The sequence below is a fragment of the Prionailurus viverrinus genome, chromosome A3 (assembly GCF_022837055.1).
Source record: "Prionailurus viverrinus isolate Anna chromosome A3, UM_Priviv_1.0, whole genome shotgun sequence".
Lineage (NCBI taxonomy): Eukaryota > Metazoa > Chordata > Mammalia > Carnivora > Felidae > Prionailurus > Prionailurus viverrinus.
The window spans coordinates 118,816,522-118,833,078 of record NC_062563.1 but is presented as its reverse complement, the minus strand read 5'-3'; the positions used below and the strand labels follow the sequence as shown (position 1 = coordinate 118,833,078).

General features: G+C 41.3%; 1 protein-coding gene across 8 annotated transcripts in view; it reads right to left on the bottom strand.

Moving 5' to 3' along the window:
- RBKS (ribokinase) overlaps nt 1-16,557 on the bottom strand; it is a 125,344-nt gene that overhangs the window by 100,988 nt on the left and 7,799 nt on the right. For 7 of the 8 annotated variants that reach the window (XR_007151142.1, XM_047854029.1, XM_047854025.1 and 4 more), the window contains exon 2: nt 7,846-7,978. The exons of the other annotated variant lie outside the window; for it this stretch is intronic. Coding sequence is in view for 6 of the 7 variants with exons in the window: in XM_047854025.1 (XP_047709981.1) it covers nt 7,846-7,978 (133 nt within the window). In the remaining variant the exon portion in view is untranslated. The remainder of the gene's footprint in view (nt 1-7,845; nt 7,979-16,557) is intronic. 8 annotated transcript variants of the gene reach the window in all.

Here is a 16,557-nt window from a genome sequence, read left to right as displayed (position 1 = left end):
TCGAGCTAATTAAAATTCTTTATATTTTGCTGCAAATTGTTCCACCTGAGCTAGGTAGGGTGGGACGGGGTGCGTTCTCTCTGGCAGGTAGGAAACCGATAGTTCTCAGCCTTCACTGTGCATCGGTAGCTCCCGAGGAGTTTACAGACATCTGGGTGCTCGGGTCACACGCCACATCAATTGAACCAGGCCCTGTGCAGGTGAGACCGAGGCAGGTGCACCAGGTGATTGCAATGACTGCAGCCTCGGCCCGCTGGGACAGTGTGCGTAAAGCTTTGCGTGGAAGAAATGAAAAGGGAGAGCACAGTCCTGCCTGACGCTGGGGTGGGAAGTCCTCTAAGTGGGAACACGGAGGAGTGTCGCCTACAGAATCTGCTGGGGGCGAGGGGCCCATCAGGGTCCAACACTGGGATCAAGGTATCGTAAAGCTACAAAGATTGCTGCGCTTGTGTTTGCTGACTCTGGTCTCATTTTCACGTGGCTAGGCTCGCTCCCCCTTGCTTTGCTGGCTTCTCTTTCTAACACTCTTATTTGGCAAAAGTAGTTGGATTTCTCTGTTTTGCAGAGTGGTCAGTAGAAACGCACTGTTAACTTGGTATGATCATTTGTGTTAAAACACAAGGTGAATACAATTCAGTCGTGTCTATTTCCTTGCCTTCTGAGAACTTGGAAGTCCTTTCTTCTCTCCACCTAATCAAACCTTACCTGTTTTTCAAGCACAACTTAAAGCCTACCTTCCCTATTCTAGCCCTTCTTAATGCTCTCATTTCCTAAACTCCTAGAGCATTCCTAATAGATACCATTAAACATTTAATTGAATATCATCTTATGTTGTTTGCCTAAACAATCTCCCTAAAGGTCTAGCCTTCCTAAAGCTTCTTGGAGACTCTAGCTTAGCAAGACTCAAGCCCTGTACGTGAAATGTGTTCATAAGTATTTGGTCATCTTAGTTGCCTGTTTATTTTCTTGGGCCTATTTTATCATTCTTAAAATTTTTTTTTTTTTTTTTAAATTTTTTTTTTTAACGTTTATTTATTTTTGGGACAGAGAGAGACAGAGCATGAATGGGGGAGGGGCAGAGAGAGAGGGAGACACAGAATTGGAAACAGGCTCCAGGCTCTGAGCCATCAGCCCAGAGCCTGACGCGGGGCTCGAACTCACGGACCGCGAGATCGTGACCTGGCTGAAGTCGGACGCTTAACCGACTGCGCCACCCAGGCGCCCCCTTAAAATTTTTTTTTAATGTTTGTTTATTTTTGAGAGAGAGAGAGAGAGAGAGAGAAAGACACAGAATCCGAAGCAGGCTCTAGGCTCTGAGCTGTGAGCGCAGGCTGACAGTGGGGAGGCTCAAACTCACGAACCGCAAGATCATGACCTGAGCCGAAGTCAGATGCTTAGCCAACTGAGCCACCCAGGCGCCCCTATCTTATCATTCTTAAAGGGATGTGACCACAGGCACTCAGACTCTCCTAGCAGTGGCTGCCAAAAGGGTCTATAGAAGGTTTTGCTCCTAAACAGCCCTCTTGAAGGCACTCCTACACTCCTACACTATCCTTTCAGATAGTAGCAGTGAAATACTTTCAGGTAAAAGGGTTCTGGGAAAACCACTTTTGGGTAGAAGGATTCTGGGAAAACCATAGTCTGAGGGAGCCTGTTCCAGGTGAAAGAAGCCAGGTCATTGGCAATTATGGACAACTACTTGCACTTATGCTAAGGCAACTCCTAGAACCCGAGAGGCTCTTCAGGAAATCCCAGGCTTAGCTCTACCCTGAAGACTGTAGAGCAATGCAGCTGAATAGAACTTTCTGCAAGGATGAAACGTTCTCTAACTGTGCTGCCCAAAACAGGCACTTGAAATGCAGCCAGTATGATTGAGCAACTCAATTTACACTTTTATTTTAATTACATTTAAATCTAGCTGCACGTGGCTAGTGGCTACCATCTTGGATAATGCAGCTATAGGGAGATGTAAATTAGAATCACGGAAAACAAAAGGGCTGGGTGTATCAGGAGCAAGAACATTTACTCCAGCTAAGGCTACTGAGATATTTCCTTCACTCTTACCACCGAGAAGGCTCTCTGCATTGAGGGAGAGCCAGTCATGGCTTCCATAGTCCAGAACCATGACCTAATGCTGAGGAAGGTAACTTCAGTTAGCACTACATTTATAACAAACAAACATCCACATTTCAAAATGGCTGAGAAATGGGCTTCTTGGAATCCTTGAATGGTAGAAAACATCTAGTAATTCTATCCATCAACACATAGTTGAGGAAAATAAAACCTAGAGGACCAAGATACCGTACTCAAGGTCACATGAAGTTGAATATTCTGCTAAGAAATTTATCACATATATTAAAACAGATTGCCAACTTTCAAAGGTAGAGTGCACAAAAACATAATTAACACTCAAATGAAGTTGAACACAATTTAATATTTGTGATTCAAGACATTCTGTGACATTTTAGTCCCAAAAGTCCTAATGAACAGCAGGTTAGGGATACTAACATGCATTTGTTGTCCTATGACAAAACCTGGCAGTTGCTTTTTTGAATAAGTCCCTCAGAATATTATTTTTTTTGGGGCGCCTGGGTGGCGCAGTCGGTTAAGCGTCCGACTTCAGCCAGGTCACGATCTCGCGGTCCGTGAGTTCGAGCCCCGCGTCAGGCTCTGGGCTGATGGCTCAGAGCCTGGAGCCTGTTTCCGATTCTGTGTCTCCCTCTCTCTCTGCCCCTCCCCCGTTCATGCTCTGTCTCTCTCTGTCCCAAAAAAAAAAAAAAAGAATATTATTTTTTTTTAACTTGTTACTTGTGGCTTTGACTAAAAGAGGGGAGAATATATACGATTCCACTTGTATAAGCTAGCTGGTGGTTTAAATCCTATCTAAATGGGTGTTTAGCTTCATAATGGCCCTTAACATACAAAATTAATGCTACAATCAGTATTACGAGGCCTGCTTATCCAAGAGTGGAGGTGAGTTGGTAATCCAATTATTTCTTCCATTCTTCCTATATGAGACACATTATTTGGTTAGGGTCATAGGGTACCCTGTGTTTGGACATGTGGCCAAGCATTCCAATCAATATAACCATTAGTTCTAGCCAGTTGTCCTACAGCAGAGCTCAGGAAAGGATAAATTTCACTTCATTCCTGGAATGGGATTACTTGGAAAGGGATGGTGACTAATTTTTGATCTTTGAAAACTAAATCTTACTGCACAGTTGACTGTCCCACAGTAATCTAACTGACAAGGCACCTTTTTGGTTAAGATGATGAGTACTCTAATATATTGCTTTTCAAACCATCTGTAGTGAAGGCTCAGTTTTTTTTTCTTTTTTCATTTTCAATCCATTGTGGACTAATAATTCCATAAAATATAACAAATAAAAACAGAAAAAAATCCTACAAAATACAAGGCTTAATTTATTATTACTACTATATTCAACAGCTATAAAATTCCTCTGTAAAATTGCTATAAATATTTCTAATTGCTTATTCTCAATTTCTGTAATGTCCAGACCACTGACAGTTTGCAGAATGCCTGAGAGTCAGACCTTGAATGCGTGGCTCTAATATACTACTTCTGTCACAGAGCTTAATATCTGCCCATTCCTCAGGGAAAACACACAGCTGTTTTTATTAGTTTTTTTTCTTTTACCTTTTTATTTTCATTAAATTTTTTTTAATATTTATTTTCTTTTTGAGGGAGAGAGAGAAAGCGTGAGTTGGGGAGGGGCAGAGAGAGAGGGAGCCACAGGATCTGAAGTAGGCTGTAGGCTCTGAGCTGTCAGCACAGAGCCCGATGTGGGGCTTGAACTCACAAACTGTGAGATCATGACCTGAACTGAAGTCAGCACTCAACTGACTGAGCTACCCAGGTGCCCTGTCTTTTTTTTTTTTTAAGTAAGCTTTATGCCCAATGTGGAGCTTGAAGTCATGACACCAAGATCAAGAGTCACATGCTCTACCAAATGAGCCAGCCAGATGGACCTAGTGAGTTTTGATAATGTCATGTTTGAGGAAAGCAAGACCAGGGTCCTTGAGGGTCCTCCCAGTTGGCTGATTTGAGATCGGGGTTATTTGGGTCCTTGCCTGCTCAGGGTTCCTTTCCACCGCACAAGAAGCAGGGTCTTTGGGCTCATTCGAGGCAACCACAACTTGAACTCTTTATTCACCCAAGGTCCTCCCTAGCAGCCAGTTTTGGATATTTAGAAACAACTTCCTCCTCCAACATTTATCTTCAATGGAACGGTGGAAGAGGAAACACAAAAATCAGGTATTATGAAAGGTATTCTAACAGACTCTGCCCTGCGAAGAAGACTTTCGTTTTCTATGATATCTGCCTAGATTTTTAATCTGAAAATATCATTTCCAGTTATCCTTCGACTGTGGCCTTGGGCCCACGACTCAGTTGAGTACTGACTGTACAACTCTTAACAACTTGAAGTGTTTCATTATTACACGTTGCGCTGGATACATATCGACAGACTCTTGCTTAATAGTCCTCATCACAGTATCTTGGCAAATAATTCCCCTGAGCTCAAAAGATATTTTGCATGTGCCATCAGTCTTACTTCACCAGAGCTTGAATTTTAGTTTGTTGCAGGGTAGTAGTAGGTAAGTTAATGTTGCTAAGAAAACTGTAGGAAATTTTCTACCTGTTTTTCTTTTGCTCCATCTGTTCATTTTTATCTGGAGTAATGTCATGATTTTGGTTTCCACTTGAAAGTTGTCATCTTTAAAAAAACTGCTATACAGCAGGTTGGCTAATTTGCTTAACAAGAAAATACTTCACCAATGGAAAAAAAATATCAAGATTAATGGATAATGATACCTTCTACTATAAAAGATATTTTTCTTAAAAAAATTTTTTTTAATGTTTATTTTTGAGAGAGAGAGAGACAGACAGACAGACATAGCATGAGCAGGGAAGGGGCACAGAGACAGGGAGGCACAGAATCTGAAGCAGGCTCCAGGCTCTGAGCTGTCAGCACAGAGCCTGATGTGGGGCTTGAATTCACAAACTGTGAGATTACGACCTGAGCTGAAGTTGGACACTTAACTGACTGAGCCACCCAGGCGCACCAATTTTTCTTAAAAAAATTTTTTTTTAATGTTTGTTTATTTTTAAGAGAAAGAGCACGAGCAGGGGAGGGGCAGAGAGAGAGATGGAGACACAGAGACCAAAGCAGGCTTCAGGCTCTGAGCTGTCAGCACAGAGCTTGAGGAAGGGCTCAAACCCACAAGCTGTGAGATCATGACCTGAGTTGAAGTTGGATGCCCAACCAACTGAGCCACCCAGGCACCCCTAAGATATTTTTCTCTTTAACAGGTCTAAGAATACTGCAAAGTCAGTTAAGTGTCTGACTCTTGGTCTCAGCTCAGGTCTTGATCTCAGAGTTGTGAGTTCAAGCCCCACGCTGGGCTCCATGCTGGGCATGAAATCTACTTAAAAAAATGTCTATATCTATATATCTATATCTATATCCATATCTATACCTATATCAAATACATCACCTATCTATCTACATATATCTATAGACATCTACAGATATATAAAGAAGTCTAAGAACATTAAGCTAAAGAAATATGTGTCTAAAGGTTCCAGGTTATCTAAGCAAAGGCACCCCTTTTAGGTTTTGGCTGAAACCATGCTTTCTTATCCTCTCTGTACAGATACCCATGCTGAAGCCTAGCACGGGGCTGGACAGCAGATGACTGCATCAGGGGCACAGTAGATATAAAGCACTTTCCAAACTGCACAGGTGTTAACACAAACTGTCATACACGGACTGGAATAAAACAGCACCACTGCTTTATCAAACTCCTAACTGTAACATTTCCCCAAATACAGCCCTCTGCTGTCTATTCCTCTCACATCCACTCCTGATGGTTGCATGATTCACTTCCCAAGTTCACTTCCACAACTCAAATATTTCTATTTTGCGTTTCTCTTTGCCTCAAATTCAACAGACCCAAAATAACACCAATCTCAATCTTCGAGTTGGATGAGATCCCAGGGGACATCCAATTTTGACTTTCATGGCTACATGAATAGCATTTATGAAGCTTCCAAGAGGGGTTCTCTAATCTCTCCTTTTACGGCTCCGCTCTAGGGAACTCCTCTCTTCCCAGAGCAGCCATTTTTGGTACTTTGCTTCCAATACCCATTCTCTGTCCACGTTTTCCCAGCCAGGAAATATCGTCCTCTTTCCAGTTCCCAAGCCCCCATTAAGTCAGCACCATCTGATGACTCCCCAAACCCTTCATTTCTAATCAAGTACAGGAGAGGTCAGGCCTACAGCTCCCTCTCCTTGCCCCACAATTCCTAGCATGTAATGGGTCATCAATAATTCATGGATGATTGACACTTAAAATCTATCAAGAGTTCAACCTTAGCAAACGGGGGTTTCTTACTTTGAATCTTGTGCTTCATGTGATGTTTTTGACCAAACAGCCAGATGAGAATTGTATCGTGTTAATCATAAATTAGAAATAAAACTGCAGTTCATTAGCAGATGAAATGATAATCGCTTATCATTTGTACATCATTTAAAGACTCCCATGGAGAGAAGAGTGCTGTGTGCACTGGGAAGTGAAATTTCAGAGACATTTTGGTAAAAATGACCCAGCCTACAGGAGAGGGCTCATTCTTTTAAATTTCTCAGATTCCTCTTATCTTTTACTGTGTAGACCGAGTCTAGCTTTTCTAAAGTAAATTATCTTTTTTGTTACACCAGTGATGCAAGCACCTTAAAATTTCATTAAACATGCAAACATTGAACCTCTGGCAGCCAATTTTGTCTTATTTTCAAATAATTTCAGACAGATGGATAGAAATAGGGGATATTTTACATATCACTTCCTTATATTCCTGCAAAAAGAATTATGCCTAAAAATTAGTTATGGGTAGTTCAGTAAAGCCCAGATTCCTTTCTGATCCAAGGGCTAGCATTAGAAGAAATAACTTAAGAGCTACACGAGTGAATCACAAGTTATTACACCGACTTTCCAAGAGCTGTGTTGCAGCGAAAACTCCTAAAAGCAGGATTAACTTCTGCTGTCGTTCAGAAGCTGGCATACAGAAACTCAGTGGGGCAGGCGAATTCCTCTCACTTCTCATCCTTCACTTGGAAGCCCAGCAAGTTAAAGACGTGCATAATTAAGTTATTTGAGGACTGCTACTTCCCAGAGGACACACTGAGGTAGAAAGCAATCTAAAGGACAAGGAAGATTATCCTCTCCTATTTAAATCTTTAACAAGGAACTACCAAAAAAAACCCAAAACAAAACAAAAACCAGATACTCAAAAGCAAGTACATGTAAATGCATGTTTCCAGCAGCATATTCACAATAGTCAAGAGGTGGAAACAGCTCAAGTGTCCATCAACAGACAAATGGATAGACAGATAATGGTATGTACAATGGGATATTATTCCGCCACAAAAGGAAAAAAAAATAGTACATGCTATAAGGTAGATGGACTTTGAAAATATTACGTTAGGTGAAATAAGCCAGACACAAAATGTCGCGTATCCTAGGATTCCATTTCTAGGAAATATCCAAATAGATAAATCCACAGAGACAGATGGTGGTTGTGAGGGTCTGGGGGTGGGAGTGGGGTGGGGGGGGGGATGGGGAGAAACTGCTTAATGGTAAGGAATTTTACTTTGGAATGATAGAATTGTTCTGGAACTAAAGAGAATAGCGGTTGTCCAACAACACTGGGAATGTACCAAATGGCACTGAATTGTTCACTTTCAAACGGTTAAAAAATAAAAACAACTCAAATCTTAAAAACAGACTCTTGCCTCTAGGAGCCTCTCCACTGTAGTCTACACTTACCTTGCATACCATGGATGTCTTTGCTCCGAGCCTAGCAGCTTGGACACACTGGTTGGCACCTTTCCCTCCAAAGCCAATAAAAAACTTATGTCCATGAATGGTTTCACCAGTTTTGGGCAAACGAGAAGTAAGGCTATCATAATTTAAAAAGAGAAGGAAAAAAAAAGGCACATTGGTAACTGCAATCACTTTAAGTTCTTCAGAAGAGAGAAGGAAGGTTCTCTGAAGGAGCTCTAGTCTTAGCAATCAGAAGCAGAGATTATCTTTTCCTTTAAGGTAACATTCAGGGCGCCTGGGTGGCTCAGTCGGTTCGGCGTCTGACTTCAGCTCACGTCATGATCTCATGGTTCATGAGTTCAAGACCCACACTGGGTTCTCTGCTGTCAGCGCAGAGCCCGCTTCAGATCCTCTGTCTCCCTCTCTCCCTGCCCCTCCCCTGGCTTGCCCTCCCTCTGTCTTTCTCTCTCAAAAATAAACAAACATAAAAAAGCGATAGCACTCAGTGGTTGGCATCACCTCCTAGAACGCATCTGCTGACGGGATTCTTTACTTCCCTACAGTCTCACAACCACGCTACTGAAGCTCCACTTCAGATGACAGTTCCTAGTGTCTGTACTGCATCAGGGGTGTTCGTAGGTGCCTTTGTTTTCCATGATGGGGAGCTTTTGGAGGGAGGTAACTTCAGATTCCTGCTTCTCAGTGCCCCCAGCACAGACCTTAATTTACCATGGGACTTGATAAATGAGACCAAGTTAATGTGTGTTTCTGTACAGACTGATCTGGTCACTTTAACAAGAGGTAGGAAGTGTAGCAGGATTCTGGTACCCATGTTCCGGACCTACGGAGAAGGAGGAAGTTTCAATTCTAGGCACTAAGGAATCACACTTGTTTCCTTGCAGGTGGGGTGGGAGTGGGGCATTTCAGTGACAGGATCAGGTGTTAGCCCCAGTCCCTCCTGTTTACCGCCCATTTCAGGTACTGACTCAAAAACAGCATCTATTAAAAAAAACAAAAAACGGAGTCTAAAGAACCTAGTTTAAAATTTTTACTATAGGAACTTTCAAACATACAAAACTAGAGAAAACAGTATATTAACTTCTCTACCCCCATGCACTCATCACCCAGATTCAACTATTGTCAACTCCTAGCCAATCTTGTTTCCGTCTGCATTTTTAGGGACTTCTCCAAGAGCTAAGGATTTTTTTACTGACCTGTTACTGCCTAATGAGGGTAGTACTAAAGGAGACAAAAAGTCAGGGTAAAAGGTTTTCTCCAGGATATGATTTTCGTAACATCAAAGTGGAAAATGTGAGGAAACAAATCTTTGAAGGACAGAAGACTTGAGAATGGAAAGAGCCCTTGGTATAAGGGCAAGTGAAGAAGATGGGCACCAGTGGCATGAGGACTGGGTGGCCACAAAGAAGTGGGCTAGACGGACCAGATGGGAGGATGGCAGGTGTGACCGAAAAGGTTAATTAGCTTTAGATGGGAAAGAAAGGCCAAGAGAGCAGTTCACGACAGCAAGTCAATTGAGAACCTACTCTGTCCTGGCAGATTTGCAATTTATATTCATTTCCCACCTAGGCTGTGATCTTTCTGAAACCAGTTCTTATTCCTAATTATAGAGTAACAGAACAATGCCAATTCCTACAGGTCACTAACAGCCTGTTTGCAATGGAATGACTGATGGCTAATGCCAAGAACACGTGACCGTGTCGAGAACGACCAAGTTCAACCTGTGCACCTCCTTTATGTGGTTCTAAAAAATCTCAATAAACTGGGCTAAATGACTCCATTCCCAAGCAGTGCAGTGTCAAATATGGTTATTTGAGATTCAAAAGAGACTCATCAATAATTTGAAAACATTCTATTCCACTCCTCCCCTTTCAACTCTATTTTTATCTTCTATTCTAAATGCATTTATAGTACTGATGAAAAAAATCCATCTACAAGGTTCACTTCTGAAAAAGGTACTCAATCAAGAGAAAAATGGTTTTAATGTAATGTTATTATCCTGTCATTTAATTTAGCAATGACAAGTGATGATGAGATTTTGATTTGCATCAGAAATCTTAAACATTTTAGGATTCTGTTATGAACAGGCAATGATGAGTAATCTGTGCGACTGAGTATGTGAATTCTTGGCTTATTGATGCTGCTACAAACAACATCCATAACAACCTCAAAAAGAAAAAAAAATATCCAATGTGGCTAAAAACAGGCAAATAACTTAATTAGTAAGACTGTGGGTAAAGAAACTTATGATTTCCACTATATTCATAGTTAGATCTGGGTCACAATTCACTGGTTTGAATCAGGTATATTTTTTTATTATTGACTGTGGGAAATCATGAAACATATATCAGCAGATGATTATTGGGATGTATATATATGGGACGGAGGAGTGAAATCGGGGGTACAGTGTGTATGTGTTTGACGTGACAGCAGATGGCTGGGATTTAAACTCCTTTCTAAACAACTTATATTAACACAAGCACTGTACTAATTTAGCCATCACTGAAATTTCTCACTCCTTTGGAACCCTACCCTTCTCTTTCTGCATCTATGCCCTACTCTTCTTTCTTTCTTCCTTTAACTGTGGACTTTCATTGTGTGAGGACAAGGACCAAGTCTGTCATGTTCTCCATTTTATCCAGAGGGCTCGCCACTTAGCATGGGGTTGATAAAATATTTGACTGAGTGAATTTTTAAAAGAGTTTTCCCTTGTCTCTGAAGGGTGGCAGGAAATGCCACCCCAAAATACGACTGGGGGCAAGACATGCTGCCCAAATATGCCACTTCGGTATACTGATTATGTTGAGCGGTAGGCACGTGAAAAGTAGCAAATGGAGGGAGAGGCTTTCTCTGAACTGCCCTTATCTGCCTACAGACCAGTCCCCTGAAAGGACTCAATGGCCATGAATCCCCTCCCCAGGAGTTTCATCCACCAGCAAGGATGGACTCCTGTCACAGGAGAGGAGGCTAGAAGTCAACATCACACCCAGATAAACGTTGTCACAAATGTTGTCTTATCTATTTGTTCTACTGAGGGCTAGTTCGTCTTTCCTAAGCCATTTGCTCTCCCCCTAAGAAGCCTCCTTCCTTCCTCCCCCTTTCCTATTAAGAATCCTGAATTCCTAATCGCCTTGGGGAGTTACTCATTTTCCTCTGGGTATTTCCCATGTATACCTGGGGGATGCAGGCCAGTAAACTTGTTTTTCTCCTGTTAATCTTTTATTCCTGGGGTCTCAGCCAAGAACTGAGAAGGGTAGAGGGAAAATTATTTTTCCTCCCCTACATCTCTTTTCTGTCTCCCCTGTGTAGCATCCATTCTTACTTCTGAACTGCGGACGTGGAGGTGTTGATGAAAGGGAAGGAGACCGGCAGGGATGTTCAATTGTCTGGCAATGACAATTTCATGTTCTACCAGACCTCGCCCACTGCATTCCCAATATTAGCAGCCACTCTTGTCCTCTAAGCAGGAACTGTAACTAGAACTCATAGTATCATTCCTTCATTCATTCAACAAATGTTCTATTTAAAAAAAAATCTTTTTTAGATTTATTTATTTTTGAGAGACAGAGCACAAGCGGGGGATGGGCAGAGAGAAAAGGAGACACAGAATCCGAGCTGTCAGCACCGAGCCCGACGCGGGGCTTGAACTCACGAACCTCGAGATCATGACCTGAGCTGAAGTCGGAAGCTCAATCGACGGAGCCACCCCGGCACCCCTCAACAAATGTTCTATTGGTATTTTCCAGTATACCTCTACAGGACAAAATCAACTTCCTGACAATGTAGTAAGACCTAACCCTGATGCAAGTAATACATGAGTGAAAACAAACAAACAAAAACCTGTTGGAGCACGAGGTTAGTATGATCTGATTCATGTTTGTTTGTTTGTTTTTTTAAGATCAAATTGGCTTTATTAAGCGATTCATGAATCAGGGCAGCATCTAGCAAGTAGAGGGGACCTCCCCAACTCACGGTTTTTTAAAATAAAAAGATGTACATGTTCTTACAGGATATGTAAATGTGCAGAAAATGAAATGTTAATGACAAGCATCCATGAACAGGGTGGAGAGAGGGAGCAAAAGTTCACGTTTTACTTTATATACTTCAACAGAGAGGTATGTGCAACAAGAATATATCTGTGCATTATGGGAGGCCACTGGTTACTACTTCAGATTCATCTGGCGTCCCTGCATCCCTGCCACCACTTCTTCCTGGGCTCCCGCTGGCTTCTTGTGGGTGCCACCTGCCCAACTGAGCCTTGCCCAATGCCAGTCTTTCCATTCCAGGGGTTTCTGTTTCTTTGTTATGGTTCCCCAGGCTGTCCCGCAGCATCAAGCGACCAGTTGAACACGTCAGGTATCTTTGTATAGGCTTTTCTTGCTCCCTGGATTACAGACCCGAGCAGTTTATGTGCACTGAGGCCTTTGTCTTGTGCCCTTTCTCTTGAACCCAGACTAAGACAGTTTACTGCTTATTTTTTTAAGGGTAAAGGAACTGGAGTGGAAAGCACTAGAAAGTTAGTTACAGTTGCCGATAGGCGGAAGCATTTCTGAATTATAAATCCTCATTTACCTTGGATTAGGCTTTCCTCTCTCTTATGAAATATCATGAAATTAAGGTCTGGTTCAAGAAAGGATCTACACAAGGCACCATCCCCTCGATGAAAGCATTGTTATGATTCGCCCCAATTCAAACATAAGGTTTAGCAGGGCGCCAAAGACAAATTAAATTGCTCAAAGGAAACTAAAGAGGGAGCAGTACTGGTAGTTAATACACCATTGCTACCATTTAAAAATTAAGAACGGTGTATTTCTGAGTGGGGGAGAAAACCCAAACAGAGAAAACCAGTCATAAGAAATATATTTGAATTTAAAACAAATTAGTAGCTTTAAAAAATGTCACATTTTAAAGTTGCACAGGAGAAAACACTGCTAACTGTTCAGAGATGGCCCCTCAGTCTTCTGGGCCTTGAGAGGCCGTGAGGTTAGAGCCTCGTTGTGCAAGGCAGCAGGCCTGAGCCGCTTACTGATGTATTACCTTTGACAGCTTTTCCCTCTTTGAACCAGCTTCTTCTCTTGCAAAACAGGTTTAATAATACTTGTCAACTCCTTAAATGCCTGGGTTTTGTGCTCTGAGTTATTTCACTGACAGGTGTTATCAGAACAACTAATCAATTGCTTTTAGCTTCTTGACAATGATGTGTTTGTTAGATTCTCAGAGATGATTCGTACCAAGGGAAGGAATGACCTAGTGAAACAGGGATGAGAAGTCTTTTGACCAAAGAGGTCACCCTATCCGGGCTCCAGCCAAAAGTCAAGGAATATGTCGCTTTTTGGCTTTTTTCGTTCCATCCTTTCGTCTTTTGGCTGCAAGCTTCTGACACACTGGATGCCTCTATCTCTATAATGGGGAATTGTACTATTATTGCCCAATTAAAATTCATTATTTATTATTCCTACTGCCTGTATTCTTCAACTGTATCTGTTCTTCTCAGCATTTGTGTGGGTCACATTTACAGAAATGAGAGTCATTTCCAAACCAACTTAGTGATATCTCTTTCCAGCTCTGTAAAAAGAACTTAGCCTCCCAACTAAAACTTCATTATGTGGTTCCCAACCCTAAATTTGCAGACAAAGGGCTTATTTAAGGGAATGAAAGCTGAATTATGCTTGAAACTGTTTTTTTTTTTTTTAAACTGATTTTGGCTACTAATCCTATCTTTTCCTGGTAAACCAGTCTGTGGCTAAAAAGTAGTTTTGCCCGAAGATGTAACTATTCTTGAACGTATAGGATACATATGAAGAATATTGGCCACAAGTGGCCAGCCTTCCAGAACGTCATATTCTTGAACCTTATTTATTTAAATTTTGCTGACGCGTGACAAAGTGTGCCAGGTACTAGGGGAACCAATGAAGAGAGTATGGTCTCCTGTGTTCTGGTCTTGTGTGGCTTCCTTCCTTCCCATCTCTGCTCAGATGTTTCCTCCTCAGAGAGGTCTTCCCACACCACCTTACAGGAGATGTCCCCATTCCCAATTTTTGTTAAGTACATATTCATTCTGACAAAGAATACTATGTTCCTGGATCAGAGACCCAGCTTTTTAATTACTCACAATTACATTAGTTCTCCGTGTCCCAATCTCCCCCAGGGTGACACGAGAGGAACTTCCAAATGATGAATTATTGGGAGTCTATATAGGAGCCCATACAGCTGCTGTCCCTCCTCCCCCCTGGGGTGGGGGAGGGGGAGAGGGAGAAAACACGACCCTAGTGACCTTTGCATTGTAACGTAAATGGATCCTCGCAGGGGGAGCAGGGAGGTCTCTAGATTTACAGTCCCCAGAATGTAAATAAATGTGTCCAAGGGAGAAGTCCCTAAATCTCCCCAGAGGTTTGGACTTGCAAGGTTTGTTTGCCATTCAAACATTCTTTAATCCTGGCGCTAGAGAGCTTTGCTCAGAAAGTCCCGATCACGCAGAGACGTGAGAACATTTATGGAGCATTGATTTCCAACGATTTTCTTCAGATCAGTATCACTATCTGACATTATAATACTCATTAATTTCTTTCCTCTTTCCCTATCTTGTTTTGGATTAACTGTATTCTACTTCATACTCACTACCGATGTGTTAACTCTCTTTTGTCTATTTTTTAAAAGATTTTAAAGTAATCTCTACACCCAACGTGGGGCTCAAACTTACAACTCTGAGATGTTTAGGAGTTGCGTGCTCTCTACCACTTGGGCCAGCCAGGAGCCCCTCCCGTTTTTCTGTTTTTAAAAGTGACAATGAGCATCTTTTAACTTATCACAGCTTATTTTCAAACATTACTATACCACTTATGAGTGTAATTTACTTTACGATTGTATTTTTTCATTTCTCTTCCTATCCTTTGTGCTATTATTGTTACATATTTTACTTCTATATTATACAAACCTTACAATACTGTTATTTTTGCTTAAACTATCAATTGCCTTTAAAGAAATTAAGAAATAGAAGTAGGTCTTTGTATTTGCCATTTCTGGGCTCTTCATTCCTTTGGGTAGATCTGAGTTTCCATCTAGTATCATTTTGGTTCCACCTAAAGAACTTCAATATTTATTGCAGTGTGAGTTTCTGGTGATAAGTTCTCTCAGCTATTGTTTTTCTGTCTTTATTTCCCCTTCATATCGGAAAGATACAGAATTCTATGTAGATTATTTTTGAAGCACTTTAGAGGTTTTTTTTTTTTTTTTTTTTTTTTTTTTTTTTTTGTGGCTTGCATTGTTTCTGACAAGAAGTCTGCATTCAATCTTTGTCCCCTTACATATGTAATGTCTGTATGGGAGACTTTTAAGAGTTTCTAATTGGTCTGCAGGAATGTGATTACAATGTGCTTTGTTGTTTACAGTATGCTTATCCTGCTTGGGGTTCATTGAAATTCTTAGATCTATATATTTATAATTTTCATGAAATTTGAAAAAAATTCAGCCATTATGTCTTCAAATATTGTTTTGTGCCTCACCCACTCTTACTCTTAGACTCCAATTACACAAATGACAGATTCCTTGTCTCAAATCACAAAGGCTCTGTGCATTTTGGTCATTTTCTTCTCTATGCTTCAATTTAGATGCTATCTCTTACTATCTTCAAGTATACCGATCCTTTTGTAATGTCTACTCTGCTGATAAGCCCATCAAAAGAATTTTTCATTTCTTAAACTTCTATTTGGTTCTTTTTTTTTTTTTTTTTTTTTTTTTTTTAATTTTTTTTTTCAACGTTTATTTATTTTTGGGACAGAGAGAGACAGAGCATGAAAGGGGGAGGGGCAGAGAGAGAGGGAGACACAGAATCAGAAACAAGCTCCAGGCTCTGAGCCATCAGCCCAGAGCCCGACGCGGGGCTCGAACTCACGGACCGCGAGATCGTGACCTGGCTGGAAGTCGGATGCTTAACCGACTGCGCCACCCAGGCGCCCCTATTTGGTTCCTTTATATATCTTCCACTTTTCTCCTCACTGTATTCGTGTTTTTCTTTAAATCACTGAGCATTTTATAATGGTTCTTTTAAAATCCCTTTCTGCTAATTCCACCATCCCTGCCATTTCTGCAGGTCAATTTTGATTGATTTTTTTCCCCTTGGTTATGGATTACATTTTCTTGATTCTTTGCATGACTATTGATTTTTGATTGGAGGCTGAATATTTCAAAGGTTACACTGTTGAGTGTCTTAATTCTGTTGTATTTTTCCAAAGGGTTGAACTTTGTTTTTTTGGGCATCTAAATAATTTGTGGATCTGTTTGATCCTTTAAGGATTGTTTTTGTGATTTATTAGGAAGAGTTTAGAGTAGCCTTTACTTTAGGGCACGTTTACCCCTTAAGTTGTGGTCCTTCTGGGATCTCTACTGAATGCTCCAGGGGTTCAATAATGTTTCTGGCTGAATAGAATGTGATACCTGGGAAATGTTCAGCTTAGAGCTCTCCAGTAGTGGCCTGGCTTTGTGGAGTTTCTCTGTACGTCCATTTAGTATTTAGACTCAAGGGCACTCCTATGCAGATTTCTGGAACTTTCCCCGATTAGCTCCTTCCTCACTAGTGCATGTTCCCTCAAATTCTAGCTACCTTAGTCTCCCTAAACTATGAAATCCATTTTCTCACCTCACTGATATTTGCCATGCTTTCCCTGGGTTTCTTCTCTCTGTGCCATGGTCAGTAATGTG